This window comes from Cyprinus carpio, chromosome A8 (assembly GCF_018340385.1).
Source record: "Cyprinus carpio isolate SPL01 chromosome A8, ASM1834038v1, whole genome shotgun sequence".
In the NCBI taxonomy this organism is placed as follows: domain Eukaryota; kingdom Metazoa; phylum Chordata; class Actinopteri; order Cypriniformes; family Cyprinidae; genus Cyprinus; species Cyprinus carpio.
The window spans coordinates 12,746,229-12,771,024 of NC_056579.1; the positions used below are offsets into that span (position 1 = coordinate 12,746,229).

General features: G+C 36.1%; 2 protein-coding genes across 3 annotated transcripts; both read left to right on the top strand.

Moving 5' to 3' along the window:
* Window positions 1-17,637, top strand: LOC109095500 (semaphorin-3A-like). Of its 2 annotated transcripts, none has more exons than XM_042762341.1 (17): window positions 1-195; window positions 4,154-4,308; window positions 5,093-5,155; window positions 5,269-5,388; window positions 5,787-5,880; window positions 5,971-6,090; window positions 6,303-6,448; window positions 8,071-8,185; window positions 11,224-11,293; window positions 12,913-13,057; window positions 13,179-13,398; window positions 13,516-13,604; window positions 13,694-13,735; window positions 14,104-14,261; window positions 14,399-14,460; window positions 15,172-15,314; window positions 15,396-17,637. In XM_042762341.1, the coding sequence occupies exons 1-17, from the start codon at window positions 96-98 to the stop codon at window positions 15,798-15,800; spliced, it is 2,247 nt and encodes a 748-aa protein (XP_042618275.1). In that variant the 5' UTR covers window positions 1-95; the 3' UTR covers window positions 15,801-17,637. The 2 variants fall into 2 exon arrangements, with proteins under 2 accessions (XP_042618275.1, XP_042618276.1); XM_042762342.1 differs by having other exon boundaries at window positions 14,107-14,261.
* Window positions 17,638-18,902: 1,265 nt separating this feature from the next.
* On the top strand, window positions 18,903-24,355 carry LOC109095501 (BLOC-1-related complex subunit 6-like). The gene is made up of 6 exons (XM_019109234.2): window positions 18,903-19,009; window positions 20,351-20,835; window positions 21,205-21,685; window positions 21,771-21,934; window positions 22,496-22,579; window positions 22,673-24,355. The coding sequence occupies exons 2-6, from the start codon at window positions 20,362-20,364 to the stop codon at window positions 22,796-22,798; spliced, it is 1,329 nt and encodes a 442-aa protein (XP_018964779.1). The 5' UTR covers window positions 18,903-19,009; window positions 20,351-20,361; the 3' UTR covers window positions 22,799-24,355.
* Window positions 24,356-24,796: the final 441 nt, after the last annotated feature.

Consider the following 24,796-nt stretch of genomic DNA (forward strand, 5'->3'; position numbering starts at 1 on the left):
TGTGTGTGATATTTCTGAACAGAGCACACACAGAGAGAGTGTGTGTTTACTCCGTGCTAGAGTCGCATGAGTGTGTGTGTGTGTGTCAGACAGCCATGAAGAGGATGCAGGCTCTCTTCTGCTTAATTTCACTGGCAGCACTTCTAACAGATGCATGGAGACCATCACAACCACGACTGCACTTCCAAAACTCAGGTGAAGCAACTGACTTTCTATTGACTTTTCTATTGAGATATTGGCATTTTCAATTTCCTGACCCTTAAACAAACCTTTCTGCATTTAATGTTTTAATTAAGACATTACTTAGTATGTTTATTATGATATTTTCCTCCCTCAATGTAAATGATTTCAGGTTGTATTATTGTTGTCATTATTATTATTATCATCATTATTATTATTACAGTAAATACAATTTAAATAATATTAATAATTGTCACAATTCCTATTATTATAAAGTAATACTATATAATTTTAAAATAATTAAGAAGGTCATTCAAAACATGCACTATGCAATACCATGTTACCATAAATAATTTAATTAATGTTCTGTTGGTCTGCATAGTTTATATTGCAACACTCAGGTGAGACAACTGACTTTCCATTGACCTCTAATGCTTTTCTATTGAGCTCTTGGTGTTTTGTTGTTGTTGTTGTTGTTTTATTTTTTCAAACATTTATGCATTTAATATTTTAATACAGACATTATTTAGTATGTTTATTAAGCTATTTTTTCCCCACTATGTAGAAGATTTCAAGATTTACTATCCTTGTGGACCCACAGTCACACAAATATTCAGTCTTTCCGTGCTCCACACACAAACTCTTTCTCTCTTTTAAACCCAATTACCCTAATGCCATCTGTAATCAGTCGTGGTTCGACAGGCGTTTATCATGTGTGATGTGCCATTGTGTAAACTGAAACTGGTTGTGTGTTTCTCCTTGACCTAGAAAACCCTGCACAGATACAGCACAGATTCATTCTGTATATCAGCGATGTCTGGGATTGAATGTGAGAGAAGCTAGATAGAGAGAGAGTGTGTGTATATGTGTGTATTGTGTGTGAAATGTTTTTAGAAAGTTTTAGGGGTAATACATATCTTAATAAATCTGTGTGAATCTGTATGAATGCATGTGTTGTGTTTATGTGGATCTCTTAATTACCCAATTAGCCTTTCATTCACGCAGACTCCCAGAGGGTAGAGCATAAGTATGTGTTTGTGTAAGGGAACGGCTGGTGGTTGATTATTATCAAGCTCATTTTGGCTTGATTTCCCCGAAGAGATGATAAATGACAGCTCTTAAGTAGCGCACACACACATACTGAGATTTTGTGCCACTGGATAAAAAAATGAAATCATATATCCAGTAATATGTCAAGCAGTTCTATAAAATGTATTTTCCAGCTAGTCTGTTTTTATTGGTCACTTTGCAGTTGATTGGCCTTTTGGGTGTGATTATAACTAACAGCATCAATCAATTAAGTATAAGCTCTGGCAAGTATGTTTATCTGTGTGCATTTGAGTGTTGTAATTATGATGTATACTCGTATTCAGCCCAGGTCGTAGGTCATGTTTAGTAGGTCTGACTGACAGAGAGTTGAGAAATTCCAGAACACAGCAGTGTGTGTTCACCCAGTTTATTTTAGCTGTCTGTGTGTTTATGCATGATCTCTGGGCCTTGTGTTCCCCGTCACAGACTTATAGTTGCACCTGTTAACATTTCTACCACACACATATGAACATGCCAACTGGTGGATTGAGTAGTAATAGCCGATAACTCAATTTGCACAGGAAGTTACTGTTTGCTCTTGTCTGCCAGTAGCACTATGGGAAAAGTTGTGGCCAACACACCCTAACATACTTCCATCCACAATTATTGTATAAGAGGTGTGTGCTTGTGAACAGATTTTTGGATCAAATTTCACAATTCACTTACGATTCACAAGCTTTCGATTTGATGCCCATTTCGATTTAGTTTGAATCAGTTCCATTTGATTCCATATTTCAGTATATTCAGTTATAATGTCCATTTATATTTATTTCAGTTTTGTTTTTAGTAATTTTTGTAAACTTCAACTTATTTATTTTAGTTACATGCAAATCTCTCTTTTTTTAAGTTTTTTTTTGTTTTTTTTTTTTTTTTTTTATTTATGTTTTTTTTAAATTAACGATTTTGTTTTTGTTTAGTTTTTTTTTATGACTCTGCAAGACAGTGTTTCAGACTGATTCAAATGAGATCCTCATAATTGTTCATTGAAAAAAAAATCAGTAAAAGGTTTTTTTTTTTTTTTTTTTTTTTTTTTTTTTTTGGTAGATGTCATTTTTTGTTTATGTAATATTTTGTTTAGGGCTCATAGTAAATTATTAAAAATAATTTTTTAATATTTTTTGGTAGTAAAGATTGGGCGTTTCAATGTTTCAATAGGGCGCGCTTGCCCTCATGTAGATGTATAATGTTTCTAAGCTGTATCACATGCTATATATTTGCACTAATCATGTAATCCCACATCCGTCTCTCTCATGACTGTGATGATCTAATGTTCAGATATGCACTCACAGCTTGTGTGTGGTTAAATATACAACACTAGGCCTGTATGTGGCTAAATATACCCTGGTCATAGAATGATGGATAGAAGGGTCTGTGACTCACTTTGTGTTCATTGTGTTAAGTGTGTTTGTTTTTTTTTTTTTTTTGTGTGTGTATGAGAGAAAAATGACAGTAGTTGTACTAATTGTGTAAGACCATCAGAATGTCTCACTGTTTGTCTAATTTAGTTTATGGCTAACAAGGTCATGAGTCAGACTGATTACAGTCTGGGGCTACCAGATTCTAGACCACCTAGTCATGAAAACTCCCTCACTTCCTGTTAAACACACTCGAGACAGGTGGAATACCAGCCTGTAATCCATCTGAGTGATCTGAGCACACACACACACACACACATACACACCAACTAGTAATTAAATGTTCATAGACACACATACACACACTTGTTTACACAGCAAACACACCCACTAAGAAAGAGCCAGGAATGCATGTGTGAGGTTTCAGGCTGTGACAGATTGTGTGCATGTTCCTCGTGACAGCTGACATTTTTTAGTGTGTGTGGGTGAGTGAGAGAATATTTTAAAGGAGTCATAAACATGCAAATCTATAGAACAACTAACGTGATATGTGTGCATTGGATTTTTGGTGTATTATAATATTATCTGCTGCACTCTCACTGTATTTAATTCATTTGTTCATGTCATTTTTTCAATATTTTTGTCTATTCCATTCATCGCACACGTTATTTTATCTCTTTGTCTGTCTGGACTGTTCATATTTTTGAACAGGTTATTCTGCTCAATGGTGAGCCTGTCTGGTCCACATATGAGTTTATATGAGTTCATTGTGTTAAGGAAAAGTACAGAATACAGTGTTACTCTGGTGGACAGCTTTAAATGTATTTAAACAAATAGTTAATCCACAAAAATAAACATTCTATCATCATTTACTCACCCTCATGTTATTCTAAACCAGTGGCTTGGCTTTCTGTCTTCCATGGAGTACAAAGGAGATGTTTTGAACAATACTAGTTGCTTCTGGAGCGTTGTGAAATAGTACATCTGAATGATGCACTATATTTCAAGTCATATGATTGCTTTGTGTAAGAAAGAAATGTTGATTCTCTGAAACTCTTCTCCTCCAGTGGGCTTTTAACTAATGTAACTGGATCATTGTGCCATTGAGTTTTCAGTTATTTCCATTGAATAACTCTTTCATATTCAGTCTGTTCCTCAAACAAAGCTATCTTATGACTTCAGAAGACTTGGGACATAGATCACAAGTTGTAGACCATTTTATGATATGGTAATTTTAGTAATTTTAGAGCTTGACAGTAAATTGGAAAAACTGACCAGGACATTCTACAGAAATTCACCATCTGTTGCATGGAAGAAAGAAACCCTCTTTCACTGTTTTTTTCCCTTTCCTATAAAAACAGTAAATCTGAACTGCATTTTCTTTATTGGCCTGTCAGAAATAAAAGATTTGTTATGGAAAACAGCAATGCTGCATATATGTAAAACTCAGCTGCAAGGGTCTATACTCATAACAGAAATGTATGAAATAATCAGTTCACATTCTCTCAATCGCTCCCTCTCTTTCTTAGAGCTGATGCGGAGCGGCAGGCTCATATCTCTCTCTGTGCCCGCTGGAGATCTGAACTCTCTGCTGCCGGATGAAGACGGTCGTCGTCTTTACATTGGTATGAAAGATTATCTGCTGTCCACCAACCTGGATGATATTACTCAAACCCCCTGCAAGGTATGCACGTGCCCAAACATGCATGCGCACATATATATTTTAAATATTCTTAAATAAGGGACACTTCATACAAAAAGTGCAATTCTGTCATTATATACTGTATTTTTTATATGTAACACAAAAGCAGAAGTTTAACAAAATGTTAATGCTGCTCTTCTCCATACAATGAAAGTGAATGGTGACCATGGGCTGTCAAGCTGAGAAAATATAAAAAGACTTGGAATATATCATATATAAATCACAAGAACTGATGTCATAGTACTTTTATGGTATTTTTGGAGCTAGTAAGTCACCATTCACTTTCATTGTACAGACGAAAGCAAGTTGAGTGTAGTAAATAACAAGAATTTTAAAAAGATAGTTTAGTTTACCAAAACATGCTGTAGTATCAAACAAGATAGCTTTTACTAGCAGATTCTTATCTTATAAAATCTGTCCCAGGCTAAAAAACATGTCCCATTCTCATTGAAATTGAAAAACACAATTTATGTATTGGTTTTCAAACAAACATTTGTTGCATGAATTAGGCCCTGTGAGTGTATTTGTGGATGTTTGTGTGAGTAAGAGTGTGTGTGTGAGCCCATCCCTGCTTTTCTACATAACTTAGTGTGTATTTATAATGATTTCATCTGAGTAATGCCAGGGTGGCATCCAACTGTAATTCCTTGCATGCTACATGATGAAATCAGCATAAGCATTAACATTTAATATGACTAAGAGGTGCTTTTATGCACACTTGTGCACCAGATGAGATTCACATCTGTGTGTGTGTGCTGTATTTCAGATATACTGGCCTGCAAGTCCTGATCGGATCCAGAACTGTATCATGGCTGGAAAAAACCTGCAGGTAAAACATGATTTTATGAAACACAGCTTGTTTAGACAGCTTTTCTTGAAGTGTTTAATCACAAACAAAATCAATTCAATCCTCATTGTAATAGTTTCCTTTTCATGTCACAGACGGATTGTGCAAACTTCCTGCGTGTGTTAGAGCTGTATAACCAAACACATCTTTACGCCTGTGGGACTGGAGCGTTCAACCCTCGCTGTGCCTTCATCCCCACCAACCTCTTCCTCAGGGTAAAGGACTACATTTCCCAGCATGCACCTCACTCACATAAACGCTTCCTGTTGTGTTTGTGTACTTATAATATTATGTACTATGCGTGTCTCAGGTGGTAGAATAGGAAATGTCAGATTATACAATTTTGTGAGGATTATATTACTAATAAATAAATTGCTCATAAATTAAAATTAAATGTTAATTTATTAAAATAATACAAATTAATAAAAATAATTCTAATAAAATAAATTATTACGTCCAAACAGATTTTTTTTTAATTAAAATAATATAAATATAATATAATATAATATAATATGAGATTTTTAATAAAAAAAAACAAGTTTTATACAGTACATTATTGTGTATAGGCAAAAATTTATAATTTGAACTGTAAATAATGTAATGGGAATTTCAGGCTGAGGAACAAATGCTGCAGTATGAAGACACAGAGTCAGGGAAGGGAAAATGTCCTTACGACCCTCACCAGAGAACAGCTACGGCCATGATAGGTAAGACTGTGTGTTTATGTGTAATTTTTCAGTTTGTGTGAGAACATGCCAGTGTAACTCTGATCTAAATCTTTGTGCATGTTTGTTCAGATGGAGAGCTGTACGCTGGCATCTCATCTGACTTTCTAAGTCATGATACTGCTTTTATTCGGAGTCTGGGGGAGCGACATGTGATTCGCACTGAACAATACGACTCTACATGGCTGCAAGGTGATACATGTGCATGTACAAGAACACACACTCCTGAGCTAGCTCTAACACTTACACTCACACTTACAAAAATACACATGCCAGGTCGTTGACAGCAATTAAAGATGCACTGTGGTCTATCAGTTAAACACAAAAAATGCAACCATATTGTTTACACAGTAACAGATGTATGTGTTAGTTAACTGTATTTTTGTCTCTCGCGCTCTCTCCAGGTGCTGAATTTGTACATGTTGCAGCGATGTCAGAGAGTGATAATGAGGAGGATGATAAGGTTTACGTGTTCTTCACTGAGCGCGCCCAGGAGGCAGAGGGGGCTGCTGGGAAGGTCCTCTATTCTAGAATCGCCCGCGTCTGCAAGGTATCTAATAGTGTGTTCCTACGTCCTTAACTGCACTTGTGTGGCTCCTGTGCCTGTATGACCACCTCTGTGAATCTGATGTGCTGGGTGATATGACTCTGACTGTTCCTCTGCTGGATTTCTGTCATTTTCATATAAAATAATAATAGAATTTTATATATATATATATATATATATATATATATATATATATTCACTATAGGCACTTGACAATGTAACTGCATTATATATAATAAATATTTTTAAGTTTATTAATTTTGAGGACGATTTTATCAATAGAGATTTAAAAATGGGGAAATTGTATATAAGTGCTATAACAAGTCTCAGTTAGCTTAACGCAGTACACATAGCAAGGGCTTTTTAAATAATATAATAAATAAAAGGAAAAACAGATAGAATAGAAAAAAGAATAGAGCAAGCTAGTGTTAGAGGTCATTTTTGATTTTGTCAATTGTATAATAAATGAAAAGATAACAGACAGTATACAAAAATATTAGAAAGCTTTTTTTTTTTTTTTTTTTTTTAAGAATAGAATTAGAATAGAGAGTGTTAGAGTTAGAGGGTCAAATAAAGATGGAAGAGATGTGTTTTCCGATTCTTGAAGATGGCCTAAGGACTATATAACATATATGAATAGATGGCTAATATATATATATATATATATATATATATATATATATATATATATATATATACATATTTATATATTACTATATATAGTATAATATATTATATATCTTGAAGATGGCTAAGGACTATATATATATATATATATATATCCAAACAGAAATAAAATTTTATTACAATAATAAGTTATGTACAAATTTAAACAGAAATAAAAGTATACATATATTTTGGAGATCCAAACATAAATAAAATAAAGTTTATTGAAATTTCTGTCTGGTTGGATTTCTGTCATTTTTATATTGCAAAATTATTATTAATAAATGTACAAAACTGTATTCCTTGCCACTGTCACCATTTGCCTTGCTTTGCTGGGGACACTTAATATTTGGCAATATTGTCGACTTGATTGCACAGATAATATTGGAAGAGAACTGAACTGAGCTGGACGATGACATCAGCGATGAACAGCAGAATTGAATTTTGTTTGTATTACTGAAACACTATTTTCTTGTTTAAGACTGTAAATCTGCTTTGGTACAATCTGTATTGTATGAAGCGCTATATAAACAAAGGTGACTTGACTTGATGGTAATCAGATGGTAATGCCTTGGTACTTTCATGTATGTCATAGAAAATAATGATTACCATATCCATGTGCCAGGGCATTTACATCTACATCAAAGAACATGTCTAAAAACCATGCTATTAGTATGGTATATATCTGAAAAAAAAACAAAAAAACAACAACAACAACATTATATTAGTATGGTACAGTACATGTTGAAAAAATATGGTATTAACAGATTACATGTGCAAAAAAAAAGAAAAAAAAGAAAAACCTTATTATCATGGTACATGTCCAAAAATATGCAAAACATCCATGGTGTATATATATTATACAATGGTGTCATGGTAGTTTTGTTAGAGAAAACTAGAAGGAAACTGATATTATGGTACTGCATCAGTGTGTTTATCTCTCTTTCTTTCTTTTTTAGAATGATATTGGTGGTCAGCGTAGTTTGGTTCATAAATGGAGCACCTTTCAGAAAGCTCGTGTTGTTTGCTCAGTACCAGGACCCGACGGCATACAGACACACTTTGACAAACTCCGTGAGTAATAAAAACACCTTCATATAAATGCCACACACACTAAAAACATTTCACTCCCACTTGATTACACATTCAAAGTTTAAGCAAATATCTTAAATTAAATAAGGTGTTGAGATAACCTTGTACATTTTTTAGAATATTATTTATACTGTTGAATCTGTGTGTGTGTGTGTGTGTGTGTGTGTGTGTGTGTGTGTGTGTGTGTGTGTGTGTGTGTGTCATATGCCAAAACTTCCCTGATTTATGGCACAAAGTTTATCAGTAGACTCACACACACACACACACATACACACACACACACACACACACACACACACACAGTAATTCAGACAAAAACCAGTTTCTTATCAATCAGTCTGTGTAAACAAAGTCCTTGCATAGAATAAACAATTCTTAAATCCTCATTCTGACCAAAGTTTTACTGTAGTCTCATACTCATATATTATATGTGTAAGATATACACATTACAGCGCATACATATTGAAATGTTCGTCTCAGTTATCAGTGACGACTGCACTGAAGATAGCATGTCCCCTAAAGTATTCCACCCAAATACGATATAAAACACAGCCAGCAATAACCTGATATCAAGAATGGCTTCCATATCTGACTGCAACTTTATCAAATCTGCAAGCGGCTCTGAACAGAACTATTCATTGTCCAGTGGCATGGCAATCTTTAAACAGCTGAGTTTACATAACTTGTTTAACTCAGTGCATGTCCAGTTATGTTCAAGTGTTAGAGACTTGTGAAATGTGTTTATTTTTTGGCCTACTAAAGTATTTAGAACATGAAAAAACAGCTTTGTGTTTGATTTCTTAAAGTTTTCATGTTTATTTGTGCCTGTAAAAATGTTCTTATGATTCATAATGTAGACATGCTCTAATGCTAATATGCATCTCATCTTAGCTTTTTTTTGTCCTATGGTGGTAAACTATAAGAATTCTATTCTCTGTCTTGTTTACATTGTGCTCCATGGCCCCTAAACCACTACATCTTCCATAATCTCTGCCTGCATCATGTTGCCATAGTTATGATGGGCCAGACCACACCGCAATCAGTGAATGTTTGTCAGGAATAGTGAGTTTATAGATTGTATAAAGAAACATCCATAAACTGATGATACGAGTTGAGAACTGCCAGGTTGCTGGAAGAGTAGAGTTAGAATTATGTGAATTATGTTCTTGTGAAATATGGAACAGATGAAGCTTAGGTCTTTAAAGAAAAAAAATTGACTGGCGTGTGTTTTGGTATGCGAGATTGAAAGTACTCCAGAATGCGTCACGGTCTGGTGTAAATGAGTTTAGATAATGTCTGTGTTTGTGTGTGTTTGTGTGTGTGGAGGGGATGCTGCCAGTTTCTGTGGCTCTGATTTTGAAGCTGAGATGAATTCGTGTTGTGTCTGGTCTGATATTTACATACATATCTATGACTCAAAAAAGTTTAATGTCTAACACCTATTAAGGAATTAATTTCTTATGGTTATATACATTTTATTGCCCGTCTAGAAGTTTTGTCACAAATTGAACTAATTTTCTTGAGTTCCCCCTGAATATTTTGCATTTTTGAACCACATGATGATAAATGTATCTTAAAATGAGTGTGCCAGTGCATATGCCATTTGTCTTGGTGGTCTGCTGAATGTTTTGAAGGCCGCCAGTATCTGTGTGTGTGCATTTTCACATCTACAGTAGCACCCCCATCCTGTTTGCACATAATCTACTGGCTAACTCGGGATGAGGATGAGGGAGGAGAGCAGAGAGCAGGAGAGTCGGAGGTTAGTAGGGATAAGGACGGATAGTGGCAGGACGGAGAAGTGTCAACAAGTGCAGGGCAGACAAAACTATCTGTCCTCAAAGAAAACAAAAGCTTTTGTTGGATGAAATTGACACAACTATAGTGTCCCCGCAAAAGTGAAAGAGAAGAAGAGCCAGGGAATGGGGGGTAGTGAAAACAATCTGAAAGAGAGAGAGGAGGGGTGGGACAGAAATGAGGGATAGTAATGGGATTCAGAAGGAAAGAGGGAGAGTGGATGCTTAATTAAAGGATTCTGTTGGTTTGTCTGTAAAATAGGAGGGGGAAACAGAGCATCTGTGTTTATACGTGCAGATTTAGCCCAGAGTGGTGTGTAATAAAGGTTTTAACAGTTTTATAGTTCTGATCTAGTTTATGTTCCCAGTTTTTAACAGTTTGTGAGAGTCAGTCAAAAGCGTGTCTGAGGTAGCATGAATGTTTAACACTGTGGTCGCCAAGGGCTTCGTGTTTGATCAAACTCCACTGTATTTTTAATTGGGGTTGCTAAGATATTTTAATGTTTTTAAAGAAAGTCTCCTATGCTCACCAAAGCTGCATTTATTTGATCGAAAATACGGTACTAGATCTTTCAGAAATCATTCTTATATGCTGTTTTGGTGCTCAAGTAACATTCCTTATTATCAGTGTTGAAAACAGTTGGGAATTTTTTTTGTAAAAGTGTAAAATTCTTTCTTGTCAGTTTTGATCAGTTTAATGTGTCCTTGCTAAATATATAAATTATGACCTAAACCTATGAAATTAGTGGTAATTTACATGTTACATTTTTGTTTACTTTTATAGTTAAAAAAAAATAAAATTGTTGTTTTGGGCTGTCACATATTGTCCAATGTAAAATTTGGGTCCTGAAGCAAAACCAGTTTAGAACCACCATCTTAACGTGTGTGTTTGAGTTGATAAGGCATTTGATTATATCTGACATGGCTGGAATGCAGAAATGAACTAGCCCACCCCCGATGGCACAAGTTCTTTGTGAAGATATAGGTGTGTGTGTGTGTGTGTGTGTGTTTAAACAGAAGTAAAACCACAAAAATGCTGCGTTACACACATTTTTTTTTTTTTTTTGAATGAGAAAGAGAGTGTGACCAGGGAAATATTCTTTTCATGAGTTTATACAGCCTTGAGATGAAACCAGAGACCATACACTCAATCTTTCTCATTAGCATTGACTAAAGCGCATACAAAGCATGTTTAATATTCTAATCCTGTTTTCTGTTTTTCTGTAGAGGATATTTTTATTCAGCGTGGAAAGGAAAAAAAGAACCCCCTTATCTATGGGCTCTTCACCACTACCAGGTGAGTCTTACACACTGACCTGGTATCAGTTTTTAAATAAATGACAATTGGAGCCTAAAGTCATAGCTGAAATAAGAGAAGACATTAAAAAGGAAATTTCTGTCATCATTTACTCAGCTTTAAAAGTCATTCCATACTCATATGACTTTCTTTACAGAAAACCCAAGACGGTGTGTTTAGTAGAATGTTGGTGCTGCTCTTCTTCATAAAAAAAACAAAACAAAACAAACTAACAAAAAACTAAATGGTGGCTAAGGATTGTCAAGCTCCAAAACTGACAAAAATCACCATCAAATTTGTCCATATGTCTTATGTGCTATATTCCTGGTCTTCTAAAGCTATTTACAAAAAGACAAGAAATTCAAGCTGTTATATGTTGATAGATATGAATAATAAATTTAGAAACTTTCAAATCTAAAATTTTCAAAACAGCTTTTTGAAAGAAATTAATTTCATTAATGTTATTCAGCAAGGATCAAAAATGACAGCTAATCAGCATATTAGAATGATTTCTAGTAATGGTAAAGAGTAATAAATTCTGCTTTGAAATACAGGAATAAATTTGTGTGTGTGTGTTTATTTTTAATTGTAAATTGTAAAAATAAAAAAAATAAAAACTTTTACAATATGGCTGTTTTATTTTATTTTTTATTAAATAAATGCAGGCTTGGTGACTTAAATGGTAGTGTATAATCAAATATGAATCTTGAATCTTAATGAACTTGTAACAAATCATGAGTCACTAAATTTGATTATGCAAATTGTAAATATATATCATGATTTTCAGTAAATAACACAATGACTTACATTTCTGCATACAGAGCTACTGTAGGCTTCAGTCAAGTCAAGTTTACTACTGTAATGGTACTTGTTTTTTATGCTGTTTTGTTGTTTTTGAAGCTTGATGGCCCCTGCATTTTTTAATTGTATGGAAAAGAGCAATGTGCACATCATGACAACTCTGTGTGTGCCTATGTGGTTAAGGGTGTGGATAGAATTGCAGTATTACTGAGTCATGCTTTCCAGCTGGTCTAAGATGACATTAATAATGCACCCAAGATGTTTAAAACACATTAGAAGTTGAACCAATTTTACAACAGCCATCTCAAGTAGCATATGCCTTCCTCTTTGTTTGTGAAAATGTGTGTGTGTCTGCCTAAGGTTTTGGGGAGGGTTGCATAGGGTGGAGTGCACAATGAAGTATGGATATAGAAAAAGCAGTATGGAAAGAGTGACAGTGTTATTGCTGTCTGCTAAGCTGTTCCACTGTTAAATCTCTCAGAGACTTGTAAAGACTATAGCTTTCACGGCAGACCCAAATTCAATTCAATTCAGATCAGATGACATTTTAACTTTCACTGAGGAGTCAGTGCCTTGCTGCCGACTAGCTTCACACTTGAACTTAAGTGCCACTTTCATTTGTGCCACCAGAGCTCAGTTTTAATTTGATTTAAGTCTGGCCAAAAACATGAAGGGGAGCTGAATAAGATTAATTCTGTTGTTTTGATACATCGTGATTAATTCCTATTCATTGCTGTTGATGCTGTCTGTTTATATCCCTCAATCAATTAATAATTCATGTTTCTATTTTTTTGTGCGTTTGTTTCCTCTCTCAACAGCAATGTCTTGAATGGATCCGCTGTGTGCGTCTACAGAATGCAAGATATTATTAGAGCTTTTAAAGGAAATTTCCTTCATAGGGAGGGTCAACAGTACAAGTGGACGGAGTATACAGGCAAAGTTCCCTATCCCAGACCAGGCACAGTGAGTGTTCAAATCCAATTAGGCATTACAGCAGTATAATGTACAGTATAAAAAGTTTATTCTAATATCATGTAAAGAATTATTTTTGGACCATAATACTGAACTTCCTGTCAAAATTCAGTGTCCCAGCAGCACATATGGAGGGTTCAAATCAACAAGGGAATATCCTGACGATGTCATCTTCTTTAGCCGCACACATCCTTTAATGCAGGAAGTGGTAAATCCACTTGGGGGTCATCCTTTGCTCATCAGAGTGGGCGTGCCTTATAAACTGACCCGCCTCCTTGTGGACAGAGTGGAGGCGGTGGATGGACAATATGACGTGCTGTTCATTGGCACAGGTGTGTGTTTGTGGTGAATACTGACGTAAACTGTAGGTTTGCTGAATTTCTGAGGGAAATTATGTGACGTCCATTTAGTTAGTTTAAATACTGTGTGTATTTTATGTGTGTTTTCAGATTCTGGCCTGGTTCTGAAAGTGATTCACCTCCCTAAAGCTAACGGACAGAATCAGGAGATCACTCTGGAACAGCTGCAGGTTTTTAAGGTAAAACTGCTATAGCTTAACATTCTAAATTCATTGGGATAACCTTTTGAACTTGAAACATTAACTGCTCATCTCCTGTCACTCAACAGAACAAGTCACCAATCACGGCCATGACGCTGTCCAAGAAAAAGGTACCATGTTTTTCAGTGGAAGCACACATACATACAAACATACATGAATATACATGTAAGATACACTGACACACTTTTATAAACATTCTCATCTTGTCGCCATGGCAGCGTGAGAGGGTGGAAGATATTTAAAATGAAACTGTGAATTATTTTTTTTTTTTTTATACACATTCTTTCCATGAAACACTCACTGAAACCCGAAGAACTGGGATGGAAAGAGCTCTGTAATTCTGAAGCTGGAAATAAGAATGTGATTTAGATCTTTGTGTTTCTGGCCCAGCTTTCCTGCTTACTGAAGAAAAGCAATAAAGAGGATCACAGCCTAATATCAGTGTGTGTGTGTGTGTGTGTGTGTGTTTTGTCTCCAGCAGTGGCTGTTTGCTGGATCAGCAGAGGGTGTGGTTCAATTGGGTCTGTTCCACTGCGATTTGTACGGCCAAGCCTGCGCTGAATGCTGTCTTGCTAGAGACCCATACTGCACCTGGGATGGCCACTCTTGCAGCCCTTACATGCTGACTGCACGCAGGTGACACACATCTCACACTTGTATAGGCAGCTTGTTTGATAGAATCCATTTCATCAGCAGTTTCCAATACACTGAAACTGAAACGTGTTGGTATATCTGAAATAAATCTGATCTGAAACATTCCTCCCTATTTGCAGAAGAAACATTCGTCAGGTTAATGATGACGGCAACCCGCTGAACCAGTGTGTCAGACAGGGAGGTGAGACACACAGACAACCAGACATTTACAATTGCTGAACATCCTGCTTTGGAACAGCTCTGTCATTTTTGTGTTTATTTATATGTTGATTTCATTCATTGCTCATTAAATCTGGGTGGAAACTTATTAAAGGTTGAATGAACTTTTACCATTTGTGCCTTTAGAAAAACATGCATTGCGCAGTGCCTATGGTGTGAAATGGCATGTTTATGTGCAAAAAAAAAAAAATCGAAATTATAATTATCTAATATTAATAATAATTAGAAATAATAATAATAATAATAAATAAATGTTTCATTATTAATATTATCATCAACAAAAATAATAAAATATTACTATTATGTGTGAAATTTCATGTGTGCACATAATCAAATAATCAAAAAATGCAATAAAAATATTATTATTAATAATAATATGTTAGAAATATATTACTATTATGTGTGAAATGCCATGTGTATGTGCACATAGACCATCAATTAATTCATTAAAAAATGAAATAATGAAATGTTATTATTATTTGAGAAATGCCGTGTTCATGTGCACATAGGCTAGCAATTAATTAGAACTGTAGTAATGATAATAATAGTAATGATAGTAGTAGTAGTAATGCTAATAATATTTGTTATAGTTGTTAATATTACTATAAAATTATTAATTTAAAATTTAATTGAAATTCTTTTAATTTTTGTTATTCTATTCAATGTTATTCAGCTGGTCTTCAGGTGGAGGCAGAGGAGAAGACATTAGTTGTTGCCGTGGGTAACAGCACCTACCTGGAGTGCCTACCCAAATCTCACCATGCCACAGTCACCTGGTTTAAAGACGTAGGTGAGAACAGCCTGGAGCAACATAAGGTACATGCACACTCATGCCTGCACACTCAAAACATTATCAAATATTGAGATGTCTCTAAATTTGAACCTTCTGTTTTTCAGGTCACACCTGGGGAGCAGCTGGTTGTCATTGACAGGGGCATCCTCATTCCCCGGGCTGAGCTAAATCACGGCGGTGTTTATCACTGTCAGCTAGAAGAACATGGATTCCGCTGGACAGCCGTTACTATTCGTTTAATTGTGTGGAGCCCCACATTTGTCTCCGCCCAGCCATGGTACCAGGATGTGATGGCATTGATCAACCACGGCAAACTGGAGCGACACTGCAAAGAACTCAGTCAGCGTCACAGCAACAAGGAATCAGGGAATCACAAGCATAACAAACAGGACAGAAAGAGAGCAGACCGGCACAGGCACAGAGGAGGGGCAGAGAAGGAGAAAGGAAGGGGGCGGAAGAACCGGAGCCAAATGCAGATTTCAGCAAAGAGGCTGCCAAGGAGCGCATAGAACAAATCGCAGGTGTTTACAAAGCTGCTCAAAACAAAAGAATTCAACAAAACATGCAATATACAGTATATTCACATTACATTTAAGCATGCATGGCATCATGTTAACAGACTTTTGCTTTGTTTCAAATCCTAATGAGCTGCCTGTATGCGGCAACATTGTCAAGCAACAAGCTCAAAAATATACATGCAAGATAGGGGATGAGAAGAGAACAATGTTGATAAACTTATATTTCTTTCAGTTCATTCAAAGAAGTATATCAGTATAGATAGTTCAAAAGTTTGGGCTCAGCAAGATTTTTTAAAATACATTTGTTGTGCACAAAATTGCATTAAATTGATCAAAAGTGACAGGAAAGATATTATGAAAGATTTATATTTCAAAAAATTGTACCACTGTTCCCACAAAAGTATTATTCAGCACAACTGTTTTCGACATTGATAGTAATAAGAAATGTTTCTTGAGCACTAAATCAGCACATTAGAATGATTTCTGAAGGATCATGTGAAAATGAAGACTGGAGTAATGGATGCTGAAAATTCAGCTTTACCATCCCAGTAATAAAATACATTTTAAAAATATATTAAAAGAGAATTTTAGTTGTTTTACTGTATTTTTGATCAAATTGATGGTGAGCGTGACTTTTTTCGAAACATGAAAAAAATCTTTTGAGCAGTAGTGTAATTAAGAACATATTATTTTAACAAATATTTCATGTGTGTTTTGACATGCTAATTATAAACTTGATTGCATCTCAAGAATGTTTGTTGTCCAGAATTGTAGAGTGTTTCTAATTTCTTAACGAGTTCATTGACAAGTAGAATGCTGCCTATGCAGGCAATAAAACAGCTCACTAGGTTTTGGAACAAAGCTCTGTATCATGTGAAGAACTGTTGCTATAAGAATGAACTGAATTAGGTCTGAATCAAGAAGAACTGTTTACTTTAATATTAAAAATAATTGATTATTTGAGGACTGTGTTAAGCATATTTGAAAAATCTTTTAGGGCAAGGGAGTGTCCCCAAATTATCCTCTGACGAACAAAAGACAAATCTTCCAAAGTTAGGGAGCATCTTAAAATGTTCTTTGTTTAAAAAGACTGTATTGAAATGTATTTCCTAATTTATCTTTCATGGTATTTATTTTCCTTGTGTTTTTGTGGTTTGTTTTGATATTGTCTTGCATTTTAAGTGTAAAAATTGTACATGGTATTATTTTTACAAATATTTGAATAGGGTGTAATTCTGTCTCTGAAATCACTCATTAAGGTTTCGAGAAATGTATTTAAATTAATCAACGAAAGCAAAAGTCCCAAAATATAACAGATCCTGTAGGATGATGAACACTGTGTTTCTCTGGGGAACGATGGAGGCACAAAGGGTGTGTTATTTTACTGGACAGAAACAGCAGCTATTTTCTCCTGCACACGGACAGATGCATGACTGCCAAGAAGTTTGGCACCCGCCCTGAAGTGCCTCCAATCAGAAGGATGGAAAAATTAAAAATAAATTAGGCAAAAGGGATTTAAAGGCTTTAAAGTACGGTACAAAAACAGAGAGAAGAGGAGCAAATTAAAATGCTGTCAGACCCACACCACATGACAGAGACAGAACCAGAGATCTGTGGATATGTTGGAGCAGCTTGGTTCGCCAGGAGACTCAAACAAAACTCAAATGTTGTTGTCATAAAATACATAAAAATTAATATATGTTTCATGTTCATGTTTTACATATGGTAAATCCTGTGTAATTTAAACCTTGTGAATTGTGTGACTATGTCTTACCTTAAACTGTAAATCTTATGGACTTTGAACCTTGAATAAATTGTTTTGGAAGACTGTCATGAAATTGAAAAAAAGAAAGAAAAAAAAAACAGAATTCAACATTGCACTACTTATTGTATTCCATTTTGTAAAATTAATAACATCCACATATACTGCTTTGTACAGTACAACATCCCAACATCTAACATATGTTGAACTTTAATCTGAGCCAAGAAACAGTCCTGTTTTATGCAGAAAATGATCACTGATATGTCATAATAGTAAAACAGTTTTTGTTTTTGGTCTGTATAATATAAACAGAAACACTCTCACATGCACAGACATGTGCTGGAATTTTCTCTTACTGTGTGACAAGCATTTGAATTCCATGAGCACATCATATTGCATCCTATATAGATGATAGGAAATGGACTAGGCGGGTTGCCTTGGATACGGCTGCCCCTTAAAACCCTCACAGAAGTGAATACCAAATATTGGAGAGCCTATATGTGAATAAGTGAGATCAGTGATGCAAATAGCAAAGTGAAGAGGAGAGACCGGAAGAGAAACACAAGGAAAGTGAAAGAAATATATTAATTTCTATTAAGGAAAATATCTACCTTGCTGTGGTTGAACACTGACAAGAAATCAAGACTTTATTGAATATACCGTCTTAATAGACTTTCCTGATCTTATTTAGCATAATCACTTAGCAAACATTATACCAAAATGTAACAAACAAAAAAATTAATCAAAATAGAATCACTTATTATACATAGTTTCACTTAGAAATATAATAAATTACTGATATAAAAAGACTCGTTAAGGTTTCGTGTTGACTACAGTCCTCTAAAGAGGTCGAGAGAGTAGGTCAGTGACTCACAGCATTACTCTGGCTCTACTTTAGAGGGCTTTATTACAGGGGGAGGTTTTTTGGATAATAACAGGATCTTAGAGGTTTTAGTCTTGGTCAGGGTTTTGTGACAGGGTCAAAGCTGACCTAGGTTTTGCTGATGTGGTTGACAATTCCTTTAATTCCAGCCTATAAAATGGCAGCAGGGTAAAAATACACACAGCCCACTGAACAGGACCCACGCCAGTAGCTGAATCAATCGGCGGCGTCTACCGCCCTTTGTGGCGAAATGTGTGTACTACATGTCTGTCTGGACAGGCTGTCTAGACATCTCCCTTTGTGCAAATAAATGAATAATTAACCGCAGGTTTATTATTTATTAATTCTATAACGCAGTCATCTGATAAACTAAATTAAGGTATGAGTATATGAAAACACAGAATGCGTTTACATGCAATTTTACACACGACTTTTATGTCATGAGATTTATCCCTGTATGTAATGAGGAACTATAACGTCAACGTTGTGTTTAAGTACGACGAATATTTAGTGCGGACACAGTTGGCAACATTCATCCTGGGCGAAGAGCTGCAGGTAAATATTTAACTTCTCAACTCCACCATTGCATTACAAGCATCTGAAACATGACAAATCAGCCCCAGATCAAACAGAAATAGCCATAAGGCTGCGGATTTTCGCTGATATCTCGCATAATAACTGCGAATTCAGAGGCCTGAATCACAGCTAATGCTTATCTTAAAGCTAACGTCAGGTGACCACTGTCGCTTCCTTGATCCGTTTATTAACATATTTATTGTTCGGCTGATCTGCGTCTGATTTTTCTGGTTGTGATGCTGAATGTTTGTGAAGAGGTCGTCGTTTGTACGTCATGAATTTTAAGACCCGTAAATAATTGTTGCTGGTGATTTCAGCGTCGTATGATTTCAGTTTCTCTGTCATTAGAGAGACACTTCATCACTAGGTTAAATCTTTTGAGGTTTTAGTGCTTATGTCAGTAAGGAAATATCCCAATAAACTGATTAGCAACGAATGAACTGACAGCTGTCAAAACAGACTCAGGAAACGGATCGAGTCAGTTCATAAAGCCTCAGTGTGAAGTGAAACCAGCACGAGCGTTCATGACAACTTAGGCTTTGCTTTTTATCGAACAACTTTAATAAATAAAGAATAAACGAATGACTTGTTTAATAATCATGGTTATTTTAGTTAACTGATACTAAAACTAAATCCATAATTTTTTTTGTGGCTTTATTGTACTGTTAACTGAAATATAATATAAAATCACTCACAGTTATTTTATTTCAGCTGGGGAGGCAACTGTTTCTCATTTTCATTTAGTTTATCCTGCACTAAAATAACTAAAACTAAATAAACAAATATAATAATTAAAACGATATAGAAATAGTAAACAATTAAAATAAAAATGACAGAAGCAAAATTACCAAAACTTGAAAATTAATGGAAAACTTAAAATATAATGGTAAAAGCTCATTCAGAATATTATTAAAAACTATAATATAATCTTTATGATACTAAAATAATGTTGTCTTAAATTGATTAGATATGCAATGTTGTTTTATATTAATTTTCTTGTGGTGTAGTTTGAGTGGAAACATTTCATGATGCTGTTACAGATCATTTTAAATGCCATGTTTTCATTTATTCTTCCTTTTGGGGGAATAAATAGATTTACTTATAAAATGGAATGTTTAACAAAATGAAAATTATTAAAATTAAATACTCTTTGTATGGTGAATTTACCATATAATATCATGCAAACTCTATCATGCAAAATTATAAACTGTCATTTGTACACATTTTAATAAGAATTTATGACTTGCATCACATATGCCTTTAGCTCTACATCTACAGTGATGAAGATGATGATGATTAAGATGAATTGTTTTGGTGCAGCAGGTGGAGGGATGAGCCGCTCTTCTGTGACCGGGCAGGATGCGCAAGAAGCAAGCAATGGTGTGGACACATCTGACTCTCCCAAAGCTTCAGATTGGTCAGGTCCTCATGGATTCACCACCCAGGGGTTAAAGTTCAGGGATGGGGCTGATTTCGAGCCTCACGAGGGTTCACCTGCTCAGTCAGAGACTCTCAGACACACACTTCACAACATGGACTCATGTAGAGATGCACACACAGATCACTCTGAGTCCACATCTACAGAGTCACTGGTTCAGCACAACCAATGTGCACATGTTCTAACTGAAGACGGCTCACACAAGGACACGCACTCCTGTGAGACTGAACTACTACACGGCCACTCTAAAAAAGAACTGGAAGAATGGATAGGGGATGAGGATGAGAGAAAGACAAGTGATGGAGAGGTGAACAATGTCAACAAGAGAGAGATCAAGCAAAAAAAGGAGACACTTATTTCTGTACAGGTAAGGGGTTAAATCAAGGATGTGCGCTGGTCCTCATTCAATTAAATACTCATTTATAATGTAATAATTAATTTACTTAATATTATTAGTAGGGTTGCAACGATGCAGAAAACTTCTGGAAACTTTACATGATTTTTTGGGGGGAAATTTTCAGAAAAAAAAACAAACAACTAACTAATGGAATAAATAGTGGACAATAATTAATAAAATCTTAAACTTGTTACAATAATTCCAATAAATTAATACATTTAATTCAGTTAAATTAATTTAACATGGCCAATTTAACAAAATAATTTAACATGGCCAATTTGTGTGACTCAAATATCTGTTGCTGTTTATCTTGAATGAACTGATCTGTACAAATTACAGCCATTTGGTCTGCTCTCAACTGAACACCCTTCCACTCGCTCTGAGCCTGAAGAATGGGCCGATATTGATTCATTGGATGAAGTCCAGCCAAATGCTTCCATTTCTCCTGATGAGGCCCCTCCCCTTGTTCCGGCCCCTCCTCCCAACCAGGCCCCACCCCCTCTGCTGCCAAACCTGGACGATTCTCCGTGCCCGGCTCACGTGATGGCAGAGGTGCGTGTACGGTCAGTACCAGAGCGAGATCGAGTCGTGCGTGGCATGCAGGACAGTAAGAGCCTAGATGAGATCAGTGGGGCATGTGGGGGCGGGGCACGAGGAGGCGGGGCTAGAGGCGGCCAGGTGGAAGGACGCAGAGCTACCATATCCAGTGCCCTCGAATTGGAGGGAACCGTCAGCCATGATGGAGATCTCACGCACTTCATCGCCAAAAATCTTGAACAGAAGATTAAAATGAGCTTGCGGCCAAGTCTGGACACAGATTGTGAGTATCTGAGGGTGTCAAAAAATTATTTTTGATTTGTTATGTCATGTATCAGTAATATTTGATCTGTATGTGACTACTTCAGCGGACTGTTCTGGGCCTGTGGTACGTGGTCATGGCTCTTTGCGTCGGCCGGCTGATATTCCACCCATTGACCCGTCAGTGCTGGAAGACCTGCACAAACACACACAGGATGTGGCTCAGAGTGTAGAACTGATGCTGCGAAGCCTCAATGGAACTATACAGAATGTGAGTATTAACCTGATTCATATACAGCCACCCAAAAAAATATTTGGACACTTAAGCCACATTTCAAAATACCAAGCAATCTCCAAATAAATGCTTCTGTTCCTTTGTTAAGAACTAACTTTTTTTACTGATCCTTCAGAAATCATTTGAATATTCTGATTTGGTGATCAAGAAACATTTCTTAGTATCCAACAGTGCTACTAAATATGTTTGTTGAAACCATGATTAATTTTTTTTTCAGATTTGAACAGCATTTATCTGAAATATAAAACTTTTATACCTTTCTAAATGTCTTTACTCTCACTTTTGATCCATTTTATGTGTCTGTGCTGAAAGAATAAAAAAAAAAAAAATCTATCTGACTCCAATCCTTGAACGGTAGTAAATATATAATTTAATTCATATTTATTTAGTTATAGGATGATCCGATGTGTGTAAAAACCTTTACAGCTTTTCATTGTCTAAATACTTTTTGGCTCCACTTTTTATGTATGCAACCCTCATTCTGTATATTCATTTATACAGATCGTGAATATAAATGAAAATGTTGTGTCTCTACAGATGACTGCTTTAAGTGTGGGTTATATCCAGACATACAGAGACTCTGTGGACAGTTTGGGAGAGTCAGTAGACATGAGTATAAAGGTGAGAGTGACTTCAAAGGTGAGAATCAGGCGAGTTTTCTTTTTGATTTTATTTTCTGTTTTGATCTGTGTGTGCTTGTATATGTGTTTCCAGGGAATGTACACACTCATGGCCCGGTGTGAGGAGCTAGATCGCTCCATGCAACCTATACATGCTCTAGCTGCTCAGATCAGAGACATCAAACGAACCCTTGATGCCCTAGAGACCATCTGCAAGTAACTATGGCAACAAACTACACCCCCTCTCCGAATGAGGACTCCATCCCTTGGAGAAAAGCAGTGGCTCCACCTCCTGCAGTCATTCTGCTACACACCGTGCAATGGAAGCGTTTTGCTAATTATAATGTTTACTAGCAATGCTCTGCAAGTGCTCATCCCCTTACTGACAGCTTGGTTCTCACCCTTCCCCTCGGAGACCACATCTTTAATCACCTCCTTTTGTCTTGGCTCCTCCCCTCTAGAACTTTCGCACAGCAAAATTGACTCCTCCCTGTGATTCATGCCGTCCAACAACTTCCACGTGAGCACAGGAAGCACTGTCTGTTGTTGGTGGCTCTAGGGCGACTGATTGGTTTTACTGTTGCCTGTTTATGAAGTGTGTGTGTGTGTGTGATTGGAACCATTGGTGGATGTTTTGATGGATTGCATCGTTGGTGTTAAATGCACCATCTCTAATGGCCTCAAATTTAAAACATAGAGTAGTTTAACACCAATATTCGCCAGTATAGAAGCCATGCTCTGTGTATACTTGTTCCTCCCGGACGTCTTTGTTTCTGCAGGATGGATGCTATGCATCCCAGATCAGTTCTTCTTTTCACAGCGACCACTGTTAAATGGATAGTTCACCTGAAAATAAATTCTGATATCATTTACTCACCCTCATGTTGTTTGAAACCTGTATGACTTTTTCTTCCATGGAGTGCAAAAGGAGATTTTATTGAAGACTTTGCTTGCTGCTCATGTTTATACAATCACCATAAATCATGAGTAACGACTTCCTTTTCAATCTGTTTCTCACACAAAGATATCATATTACTTTGGAAGAGTTGTGAACACATAATATGAACTACTGTTATAATGAAGCTTGAACTCTTTAGTGTACATTCATAATCTCCAGTCATTAATTTTAGGGAAGTCGTGGCCTAATGGTTAGAGAGTTTGACTCCTAACCCTAAGGTTGTGGGTTAGAGTCTCGGGCCGGCAATACCACGACTGAGGTGCCCTTGAGCAAGGCACCGAACCCCCAACTGCTCCTCAGGCGCCGCAGCATAAATGGCCACTTCACTTTTTTTTTTTAATTGCATGGAAAAGAGTGGTCAGGACATTCTTCAGAATATCATATTTTGTGTTCCTCAGAGGAAAGAAAGTCATACAGGTTTGGAACGACATGAGGGTGAGTAAATAATGGCAGAACTATTCCTAACACAAGCGCCATAAAGGCCCGCCTACAAATATTGGACTCTTGATTACGGTATTGAGAGTCATGACAAATGTCCTGTAATTTGATTAACTGTTTTGTTGTCTGCAAGTGTTCCCCACAAGAACCTCACAAATCAGAGGAAGGTCAGGAAAGATTGGCGGTGGATGTGAAAAAAAAAAAATCAGGATGGATGAAAGTTTATGATCTTTACCTTTCTCTGTTTGTTCCTGTTTGAATCGTCTCTCTTTATCACTGTCTTGCTAAATATAACCCTGATTTGTCCAACAATCTGTCATCACTGTATATTTTAAATTGTTATATGATATAACAAAATAAATTTGCTAGAATGATACTTGATTTTTGTGCCTCTTCTCGCTACATTTAAGGTGAATTTGTTCATTGCTCTTTGACATAGTTGTTTTCTTTTGAGTGTCTTCTGCTTTTGCAGAGTTCGGTTACAGCTGCATCCTGATCTGCACTATTGATCAGGGTGAAATTGTGGAGCATATTGTTTGTGTGTGTGAGTGACTGAGAGAGAGCGTGTTTGTGTCCTCATATGGCCTTAGCTGGATTAATTTACACTGCAGGATAAAAGGTTTTGCTCTGTCACCCCTTAAGGGGGTCATATGATGCGATTTAAATTTTTCCTTTCTCTTTGGAGTGTTACAAGCTCTTGGTGCATGAAGAAGATCTGTAAAGTTGCAAAGACTGAAGTCTCAAATCCAAAGAGATATTCTTTATAAAAGTAGAGACTCCCACGCCCCCCTTAAACAGCTCATTTAAACACGCCCCCACATA

What these genes read in the sequence shown, in the direction of transcription:
- LOC109095500 (XM_042762341.1), top strand. Translation starts at nt 96, where the DNA reads ATGAAGAGGATGCAGGCTCTCTTCTGCTTAATTTCACTGGCAGCACTT. An exon ending in CGACTCTACATGGCTGCAAG is followed by an intron (nt 6,091 to 6,302) that starts GTGATACATGTG and finishes CGCTCTCTCCAG; the next exon opens with GTGCTGAATTTGTACATGTT. An exon ending in GAATCGCCCGCGTCTGCAAG is followed by an intron (nt 6,449 to 8,070) that starts GTATCTAATAGT and finishes TTTCTTTTTTAG; the next exon opens with AATGATATTGGTGGTCAGCG.
- LOC109095501 (XM_019109234.2), top strand. Translation starts at nt 20,362, where the DNA reads ATGAGCCGCTCTTCTGTGACCGGGCAGGATGCGCAAGAAGCAAGCAAT. An exon ending in AGACACTTATTTCTGTACAG is followed by an intron (nt 20,836 to 21,204) that starts GTAAGGGGTTAA and finishes TACAAATTACAG; the next exon opens with CCATTTGGTCTGCTCTCAAC. An exon ending in TCAATGGAACTATACAGAAT is followed by an intron (nt 21,935 to 22,495) that starts GTGAGTATTAAC and finishes GTGTCTCTACAG; the next exon opens with ATGACTGCTTTAAGTGTGGG.